At 39.4% G+C, this 10,271-nt stretch overlaps 1 protein-coding gene across 3 annotated transcripts; it reads left to right on the top strand.

Annotated features, from left to right (window-relative positions):
- The first annotated feature begins 945 nt into the window (after window positions 1–945).
- LOC149493666 (uncharacterized) lies at window positions 946–9,691 on the top strand. Of its 3 annotated transcripts, none has more exons than XM_089725586.1 (5): window positions 946–1,552; window positions 1,683–1,752; window positions 3,213–3,322; window positions 4,005–5,332; window positions 9,497–9,691. In XM_089725586.1, exons 4-5 carry the CDS (start codon window positions 4,015–4,017, stop codon window positions 9,541–9,543), a joined length of 1,365 nt encoding a protein of 454 aa, XP_089581712.1. In that variant the 5' UTR covers window positions 946–1,552; window positions 1,683–1,752; window positions 3,213–3,322; window positions 4,005–4,014; the 3' UTR covers window positions 9,544–9,691. The 3 variants fall into 3 exon arrangements, 2 of the variants coding, with proteins under 2 accessions (XP_089581712.1, XP_089581710.1); XM_089725584.1 differs by having other exon boundaries at window positions 947–1,552; window positions 3,259–3,322; XR_016322417.1 differs by lacking the exons at window positions 4,005–5,332; window positions 9,497–9,691 and having other exon boundaries at window positions 978–1,552; window positions 3,259–3,457.
- Window positions 9,692–10,271: the final 580 nt, after the last annotated feature.

The raw sequence follows: 10,271 nt of genomic DNA, 5'->3' as shown, positions 1-10,271 counted from the left end.
AGACTTCTTGAGGGAGTTCAAGAAAAAGTATGTTCCATCTACCTATGTGGATGCCAGGATAGAGGAGTTTCTGCAGCTCAGACAGGATCATAGGACTGTAGCTGAGTATGAGAGGGAGTTTACTCGGTTGAGCTATTATGCTGGGAGTATGTTAGTTACAGGCAGGGACAGGTGCAAGAGATTTAAACAGGTATTGAAGCCCAGTATTAAGAGTCATGTGATCGGCTTTGAACATAAGAATTTTTCTGCATTGGTACACAAGCTCTGAATCAGGAGAAGGTTGAGCAAGAAAAGGCTACAGAGAAGGAGAAGAGTGTTAGGAGGACTTTCCCTGGGGCTAGTAGCTCTAGTAGCAAGAAGAGGAGATTCTTTGGTCCATTTCCTCCTAGATCTAGCAGTGTGAGGCCACAGAGCCAGAGGTAGTTCAGACCACCATTGCCACCTCCACGAGCTCCTCCAGTTACTTTATTTCATATAAAGAGTTTGATTTGATAAATTTGTGTTTATTTTATAATAGTACACCACTAAGCAAAATGCTTAGCGATAGTTGCTTTTGTGCTATCGCAAGAAAAGGCAAGGATAAAGAACTAGGAGAGGATCATTTTTATTTGATGTAGATAAAATGCTACTGATGTAGCTATTGTATATTTGACTTCTTTTGGAATATGTATGATGTATTAAACATTAACAGAACATCTATGTATATTTGAGCAGATACATGTAAATTATAATTGTATGAATTTCTATTATGTGTCTAAGGTTTGAAAAGGATTTCAGTATGTAATTAAACCATCCATGGGCTTATGGGTTATGGAACCATTTTATGTTTTTACTAATATAATTGATGTTTAAGAAATCATATTAAGCTTAATGGAAGTAATGTTTCATATGTTTAGTGTAACGCCCTATTTTTTTCTGTGTTGAAATAGTAGTTTATCTGTCTGTGAATAGTACTATCGGTCCGGGAGTCGGTATTATTTTGGTCTAGAAAAATTATTATATATAGGTAATAGGTTCTATCACATTTTTGGAGCATGCATGCATGGTTTTTATGGGTAGAAAGTAAGTAATGAATATTTTTGGAGAATTTTAGAGAATTAGTGCGTAGTGACTTAAGGTGTGATATTAATGAAGGAAATTAGAGGCAATAGTTGTGTGGATGAAATTTGAAATGGTGTTAGATTAATTAAGGAACTTCAAAGAATTATTTTTATGGAGTAAATTTGAGAATTTTGTTGTGTTACATAATATTTTGAAGGAATTTAATTTGGAGAATATTTGTAGCCATTAGATTAGATTTACATTCAATCCTAGCCATCCAATTTTTATGGAGTAAATCATTATCTCCTCCATTAATTGGGCAACACTATCCTTCTTCTTCTTTTCCTACGTCTTCTTCTTCTTCTTCTTCTTCTTCTTCTTCAATTTTTCCTTAGTAAACACATCAAAATCACCCATACAACTTGAGTTAATTAAGACATATTAGAGATTGAAGCTAGAGAAGTAATATTTGGTGACTAATTTCAAGGAATTTGGTGATTTTTCCTACTTGGTAAGTGATTTTAGGATAAGGTATTTATGTTGGGGTTTAGAGTTTTCTTTAGCATATACATGCTAAATCATGCTCCACTTCTTCTTTTGTTTGTGTTTTCTTTGTTTGATTTTGAGTGTCTTACATGTAGAGGGTGGAGAGCCTTCCACCAAGGATAAGGGCAAGACCAAAGCTTGAGCTTGTTAAAGCTTGGTTTGAAGGTTAGTGCAATTATACTTTCACTTGTTTAAGTTGTTTTTACATGGTTAGGCTTGTGAATGAATTTTGGGAATTTTGTATGTATTGGTTAACTTGCTGAATTCATGTTAGATATGTTCTGCCGTGAGATTAGAACTCATTTTCGACCCCTTTATACTCCCCATCTGTTTCTGACTTCTTCATGAAAGTTGCAGCTCTATTTCTTAGCTTTCCAAAACATATTTTTATGTCTAATTCCAGTACTTGTAGCTCAACTTATGATTTAAATACCAAAACTGGTTCTGTTATGGTGTCTTACCAGTATATCCGAAATCATTGTCCATTTTGACCACATAAATGGCCAAATAACGTCTTATGTTCTTCATAAAAGTTTTAGCTTTACTTCTTGTCTTTCCAACCCATCTTCTTGTGTCCAATTTGGCGATACATAGCTCAACTTATGGCTAAAACACCCAAACTGACTCTGTTGTGACAGGCTCCAGGTATTACTCAATTGAGTGCCCATTTTGACCACTATAATGACATTATTAGGTTCTGAGTTATTCATAAAAGTTGTTTCCCTGTGTCTTGAGAATTCTCTCGTTCTGGATTGGTTTCATTTGAGTGTTTGGTGAAGTAGGAATTCAAGAAACATTGGACTTGGTTCTGCTGAATCAGGTCTGATCTGTTGGTCTGTGTTCTGAGCTTTTGTTTGCTATCTTACTCTTTGATCTGGGCTGTGGTCCCTTCTGAACATTTGTAGCATTTTGGCTTAGCTTTCTAATGAATCTAATTTCATTCAATTTGGAGACCCATAACTCAAATTATGTGTTAAAAACCCAGCAAAGGTCAAGTTTATAACAATGCTGAAAAGTTCTTGATTTATGTACTTTTATATTATATTAAGTATATACATTTATAGTGTTTTGAGTAAAATATTTGAACTGATGAGTACTAAATGAAGAGGTTTTGATTAAGAATTATTGCTTTTGTGAAAGAATGCTTTTGATTTAGGCTCTACTATGCATGATTGAGACGTAGTATGATGAGATGGATTTTCTTATTGTGAAGCTATGATCATATGCTAGGGTTATCAACCCTTATAAATAGGCGGACGCGCTTATTTGTGTGATGGGGTGGTGCTTTCATAGGCCACGGTGGTGCTTTCATAGGCCACGATTGTGTGATGGGGGTGGTGCTTTCATAGGCCACGGTGGTGCTTTCATAGGCCACGAGTATGTGATGGGGGTGGCGCTAACATAGGCCACGATCAAATCTGCTTATGTTCATTCTGTATGAGTATGAGCCTTAACGAAAAATGAAATTTTATTGTTGCTATAAAAGAATGAAGACATATTTGTATTTATAATCTTCTCATTACTTTCAAAGTATTTGAATTAAATGAATGCGATTTCGGTATTTATATAGTTGAGTAATTTAAGTTTTGCCTTGGCTATTGTTAATTAAATTGTTGGTTATTTAGCACCACTGAGTCTTCCACTCAGCGCGTTGATTTTTATCACGCGCAGGTTAGGAGCGGAGGGTGTTCTTCAAGACCAGAGGACGAGCATCAGAGTAGATATCACATCTTGGGTAGGATATTTTGTAAATGGTGATTTTTGGCATGTATATAAATATTGTGTTGTGAACGTTGGATATAATAAGTTTGTCATGTATTAAGAGTTATGATTATTTAAAGAAATAACACCTTATTATATTTTTGGTGTATGATGATTAGAGATTCCTTGAAAAGAATGTGTTTCGAATATTATGCGTATATTGATGGATATTTAGAAGTGCTTGTAGTATGTTGTTGAATTGGAGGTTTGGGGGTTTAAAAAAAAATTGGAAGTGTGTATATTTTCTTTGTGTGGCAAGTAAATTTTTAGGGGAAACTCTTGTGAAATTTTCGTAGGAATTTTCTTAAACATTATTTTTGTAAAAAAAATAAAAATTAATAATACAAAAAAAACTGGTAATTACTTGCCTCCTTATGAAAATTTAACCACTTCTAATTTGTGATCTAGCTTTTATAGTGACATAAGATGGTGCTCCGGCACTGATTGTGGCATCCACCGTCTGGTTCTCTGAGATTGGTCTGTGGGTGTTACAATTTTTGGTATCAGAGCATAAGTTTAGACAATTCTAGGAGATATGATTTGGTATGAGAGTTTATCCACTTTGGAGTAATGATATAAGTGATTTAAGTTAAATACATGCCATATTAGTCTGTTGTGGGAATTTCTCTCTGATGCGACTCCGCTGGTCTTTGTAGGTGTTTAGTGATGTCTCAGAACTTGCCGGATGAGGAGGTGGATAGTTATGCCCCTCCAGAGGGTGCTATGGTAGAGGGTGATATGCCAGCTGGTGGTGTCGCTGGTGGCATTCTGGGTTCCGATGCAGTGCGTGCCTCGGTTGTAGGGCAGGCTACTATGGGTCCTGCGGGGCCTAATCAGGGTGATTTGGTACAACAGTTGGTAGCTGCATTGAGGCAAGCTGCGGGAGCTGTTCCCCAGACTCCAGTCGCACCAGCCCCTGTTCCAGTTCATACCCCGGTAGAGAGACTGAGGAAGTATCGTGTTGAGGATTTTATGGGTCGGAGAGATGATGATCCTTCTGCAGCAGAATTTTGGCTCCAAGCTACAGAGAGGGTTTTGGACCAGATGCAGTGTACTCCTGCAGATAGATTGATTTGTGCTGTTTCCTTGCTAAAGGAAGAGGCTTACCTATGGTGGGAGTCTATGGTGAAGACAGCAAAAGCTGAGGATGTTACTTGGGATTTCTTTCTCTCTGCTTTTCGGGAGAAATATGTAGGGGAGTTATACACGGATCAGAGGATAGCAGAGTTCCTTGAGCTTAGACAGGGACGGATGACTATCTCCGAGTATGAGCGAGAGTTTCTGCGGTTGAGTAGGTATGCTTGTAAGTTGGTCCCTACTGAGGCAGATCGGTGTAAGCGGTTTCGGAAGGGGTTACTGGATGAGTATAGGATGCACTTGACATCCCAGCCCCACACTACATTAGCTGGTTTAGTGAAGGCTGCTACAGAGCTTGAGCTTATTCGGAATGAGAGACAGGCTAGAGGTCAGAGGGCCCAGCAGAGTAGTCAGTATAAGAGATTTCAGAGTGCTACATCTGGACAGACTTTAGGGGTCCAGTCTAGTAGCAAGAGATTTAGAGGCGGACCGCAGATGGGGGTCAGACCAGGTCAGACAATTGGTCGGGGTATATATACGAGACCAGCTCCTCCGGCTTCATCTGTTGCTAGTGGTGGAGGTACTGCAGGGTTAGGTCTACCGATTTGCATTCACTGTGGCAGGAGACATGTGGGAGTGTGTTGGGGCATTAAACCTTGCTTTCGATGTGGATCCACTGAGCATATGATCAGGGATTGTCCTATGACAGTGACTAGTCCAACTCACCAGGTTGGGAGGCCAGCTCCCTATGGTCAGAGAGGCAGAGGTAGAGGCCGTAGTGAGGGCTCTGGTACGAGGAGTGAGAGACCAGTTTCTGAGACTGTGGAGAGACCCGAGGCTAGAGCACAGGCGAGGGCTTATGCCATCAGGACCAGGGAGCAGCGGGATGCACCGGATGTCATCGCAGGTACCTTCTCTATCTTTGACACTTTTGTACTTGCTTTGATTGATCCGGGCTCCACGCATTCATACATATGCATCCCTGTGGGTAGATTGGGTAGTATGCATGCTGATACATTAGAGCACAGCGTTGAGGTAACGAGCCCTTTGGGTCAAAGTGTAGTAGTTAATCGGGTGTATAGAGATTGCCCTTTAGTCATTCATGAGTATGTATTTCTAGGTGATTTGATAGAGTTGCCTTTTCAGGAGTATGATGTGATATTGGGTATGGATTGGCTGTCTAGACATGGGGTCATTGTTGATTGTAGACTTAAGAGGATTACACTCCAGACTTCATCTGGTGAGGAGATTATAGTTACGGGTGAGAGGTCGGATTACCTCTCTAATTTTATTTCTGCTTCTTCTGCTAGAAGACTGATCCAGCATGGTTGTGAGGCCTACTTAGCCTGTGTACTTGCTCCAGAGTCAGAATCTCCTAGTGTTCATGATATACCCACAGTATGTGATTTTTCGGATGTGTTTCCAGAGGAGTTGCCTGGTTTACCTCCTGAGAGAGAGGTTGAGTTTGGTATTGAGGTTATGCCTGGTACTGCACCGATATCCATTGCTCCGTATCGAATGGCACCTGCTGAATTGAAAGAGTTAAAAATACAGATTCAGGAGTTGCTTGATAAGGGTTTTATTCGTCCTAGTGTATCTCCATGGGGTGCTCCAGTATTGTTTGTAAAGAAGAAGGATGGCTCACTTAGATTGTGTATTGATTTCAGACAACTTAACAAAGTTACTGTGAAGAATCGATATCCATTGCCTCGGATAGATGATTTGTTTGATCAGTTGAGAGGGGCTAGTGTATTCTCGAAGATAGATCTAAGATCAGGTTATCATCAGCTAAGGGTGAAGGGATCAGATGTACCTAAGACTGCTTTCAGGACACGCTACGGTCACTATGAGTTTTTAGTGATGCCATTTGGGTTGACTAATGCTCCAGCAGTGTTTATGGACCTGATGAACCGGATCTTCCATCCTTATTTGGATCAGTTTGTGGTGGTTTTTATTGATGATATTTTGGTGTACTCTCCGACTAGAGAGGATCATGATCACCACCTACGAACAGTTCTACAGACCTTGAGAGACCGACAGTTATATGCCAAGCTCAGTAAGTGTGAATTTTGGTTGACTGAGATTGCTTTCTTAGGGCATGTTGTTTCTGCCAAGGGTATTCGGGTGGACCCGAAGAAGATTGAGGCAGTGCTTGATTGGAAGCCACCTACGAATGTTACAGAAATTCGAAGTTTCTTAGGTTTGGCTGGATATTACAGGAGGTTTGTCAAGGGGTTTTCTCTTATTGCAGCCCCTTTGACTAGACTTCTCTGTAAGGATGTCCGTTTTGAGTGGACTGATAGATGCCAGAGTAGTTTTGAGCAGCTTAAGGCGATGCTTACTGAGGCTCCAGTTTTGACACAGCCAGCTCCAGGCAGACCATATGATGTTTATAGTGATGCTTCGCATAATGGTTTGGGTTGTGTGCTTATGCAAGAGAGCAAGGTGATTGCTTATGCTTCCCGACAGCTTAAGCCACATGAGAAAAACTACCCTACTCATGATTTGGAGTTAGCAGCTATTGTGTTTGCCTTGAAGCTTTGGAGACATTACTTGTATGGTGAGAAATGCCACTTGTATACGGATCATAAGAGCCTTAAGTATCTGCTTACGCAGAGAGAGCTTAACTTGAGGCAGCGCAGATGGTTAGAGCTACTTAAGGACTATGATTTCACTATTGATTACCACCCGGGTAGAGCTAATGTCGTGGCAGATGCACTCAGTAGAAAGGCATTAGTTGCTCTTCGTGCTATGAATGCACGCTTATCTGTGACTAGAGATGGTACTCTTGTAGCAGAGCTGATGGTGAAACCTAGCCTACTACAACAGATTAGAGATGCACAGCAGGGTGATGAGACTATTACTTTGTGGAAAGGCCTAGTCAGAAAGGGTGAGAAAAAAAGATTTATGATTAAAGATGACGACTACTTGTACTTTGGGGATCGAATTTGTGTGCCTAAAATGACAGAGCTGAGAAAGAGTATCTTAAAGGAAGCTCATAGTAGTCCTTATGCTATGCATCCTGGCAGTAATAAGATGTATCAGGATTTGAAATCACAGTATTGGTGGCCGGCGATGAAGAGGGATATCACAGATTATGTGTCGAAGTGTTTGACGTGCCAGCAAGTGAAAGCAGAGCATCAGTTCCCTTCTGGTTTGTTACACCCTACTGCTATTCCAGAGTGGAAATGGGATAAGGTTACAATGGATTTCGTGACTGGATTGCCTTTAACTCCTAAAAAGAAAGATGCTGTATGGGTAATAGTTGACAGACTAACTAAGTCAGCACATTTTCTTCCTGTTAGGACCGACTTCACTATGGAGCAGTATGCAGAGCTTTATATAGATGAGATAGTGAGATTACATGGAGTTCCTTTATCCATCATTTCAGATAGAGATCCGAGATTTACTTCTAGATTTTGGAAGAAGCTACATGAGGCCCTGGGTACTAAACTGAATTTCAGTACAGCTTTTCATCCTCAGACAGATGGTCAGTCAGAGCGGGTTATTCAGATTTTGGAGGATATGTTACGAGCTTGTGTTATTGAGTTTGAGGGTAGTTGGGAGAAGTACATTCGACTTGTCGAATTCGCCTATAATAACAGTTATCAGTCGAGTATTCAGATGGCCCCTTTTGAAGCACTATATGGTAGGAGATGTAGGACGCCACTATGTTGGTCAGAGTTGAGTGAGGGCAAGATTATAGGTCCGGATTTGATTCGGGACACAGAGGATAAGGTCAGAATTATCAGAGATAGATTGAAAGCAGCTTCAGATCGTCAGAAGTCCTATGCCGACTTGAAGAGGAAAGATATAGAGTATGCAGTGGGAGATAAGGTTTTCCTTAAGGTATCTCCGTGGAAAAAGATATTGAGATTTGGAAGAAAGGGTAAGCTTAGTCCTAGGTTCATTGGTCCATATGAGATTATTGAGCGTGTGGGTCCATTAGCCTATAGACTAGCTTTACCACCAGACCTGGACAGGATACATAATGTTTTCCACGTATCTATGTTGAGAAGGTATCGGTCCGACCCATCACATGTGATAGCAGTGGAATCTATTACTATTGAGCAAGATTTAACTTATGAGGAAGAACCGGTGAGGATACTTGCTAGGGAAGTCAAGGAGCTAAGGAATAAGAGAATTCCTTTGGTAAAGGTTCTTTGGAGAAACCATAAGACCGAGGAAGCTACATGGGAAAGTGAAGACATTATGAGACAACAGCATCCTCAGTTATTTAATTCAGGTGAATTTCGAGGACGAAATTCTTTAAGGGGGGAAGAGCTGTAACGCCCTATTTTTTTCTGTGTTGAAATAGTAGTTTATCTGTCTGTGAATAGTACTATCGGTCCGGGAGTCGGTATTATTTTGGTCTAGAAAAATTATTATATATAGGTAATAGGTTCTATCACATTTTTGGAGCATGCATGCATGGTTTTTATGGGTAGAAAGTACGTAATGAATATTTTTGGAGAATTTTAGAGAATTAGTGCGTAGTGACTTAAGGTGTGATATTAATGAAGGAAATTAGAGGCAATAGTTGTGTGGATGAAATTTGAAATGGTGTTAGATTAATTAAGGAACTTCAAAGAATTATTTTTATGGAGTAAATTTGAGAATTTTGTTGTGTTACATAATATTTTGAAGGAATTTAATTTGGAGAATATTTGTAGCCATTAGATTAGATTTACATTCAATCCTAGCCATCCAATTTTTATGGAGTAAATCATTATCTCCTCCATTAATTGGGCAACACTATCCTTCTTCTTCTTTTCCTACGTCTTCTTCTTCTTCTTCTTCTTCTTCTTCTTCAATTTTTCCTTAGTAAACACATCAAAATCACCCATACAACTTGAGTTAATTAAGACATATTAGAGATTGAAGCTAGAGAAGTAATATTTGGTGACTAATTTCAAGGAATTTGGTGATTTTTCCTACTTGGTAAGTGATTTTAGGATAAGGTATTTATGTTGGGGTTTAGAGTTTTCTTTAGCATATACATGCTAAATCATGCTCCACTTCTTCTTTTGTTTGTGTTTTCTTTGTTTGATTTTGAGTGTCTTACATGTAGAGGGTGGAGAGCCTTCCACCAAGGATAAGGGCAAGACCAAAGCTTGAGCTTGTTAAAGCTTGGTTTGAAGGTTAGTGCAATTATACTTTCACTTGTTTAAGTTGTTTTTACATGGTTAGGCTTTTGAATGAATTTTGGGAATTTTGTATGTATTGGTTAACTTGCTGAATTCATGTTAGATATGTTCTGCCGTGAGATTAGAACTCATTTTCGACCCCTTTATACTCCCCATCTGTTTCTGACTTCTTCATGAAAGTTGCAGCTCTATTTCTTAGCTTTCCAAAACATATTTTTATGTCTAATTCCAGTACTTGTAGCTCAACTTATGATTTAAATACCAAAACTGGTTCTGTTATGGTGTCTTACCAGTATATCCGAAATCATTGTCCATTTTGACCACATAAATGGCCAAATAACGTCTTATGTTCTTCATAAAAGTTTTAGCTTTACTTCTTGTCTTTCCAACCCATCTTCTTGTGTCCAATTTGGCGATACATAGCTCAACTTATGGCTAAAACACCCAAACTGACTCTGTTGTGACAGGCTCCAGGTATTACTCAATTGAGTGCCCATTTTGACCACTATAATGACATTATTAGGTTCTGAGTTATTCATAAAAGTTGTTTCCCTGTGTCCTGAGAATTCTCTCGTTCTGGATTGGTTTCATTTGAGTGTTTGGTGAAGTAGGAATTCAAGAAACATTGGACTTGGTTCTGCTGAATCAGGTCTGATCTGTTGGTCTGTGTTCTGAGCTTTTGTTTGCTATCTTACTCTT

Source organism: Jatropha curcas, chromosome 9 (genome assembly GCF_041381405.1).
Source record: "Jatropha curcas cultivar XTBG-Jc1 chromosome 9, XTBG_Jcur_1.0, whole genome shotgun sequence".
NCBI lineage: Eukaryota > Viridiplantae > Streptophyta > Magnoliopsida > Malpighiales > Euphorbiaceae > Jatropha > Jatropha curcas.
Note: the sequence above shows the minus strand (reverse complement) of the source record. Positions and strands in the feature narration are given on the sequence as shown.

Coding starts and splice junctions, on each gene's coding strand:
- LOC149493666 (XM_089725586.1), top strand. CDS start 4,015: ATGTCTCAGAACTTGCCGGATGAGGAGGTGGATAGTTATGCCCCTCCA. Junction 5,333..9,496: donor TGCACCGGATGTCATCGCAG/GTACCTTCTCTA, acceptor TCTTACATGTAG/AGGGTGGAGAGCCTTCCACC.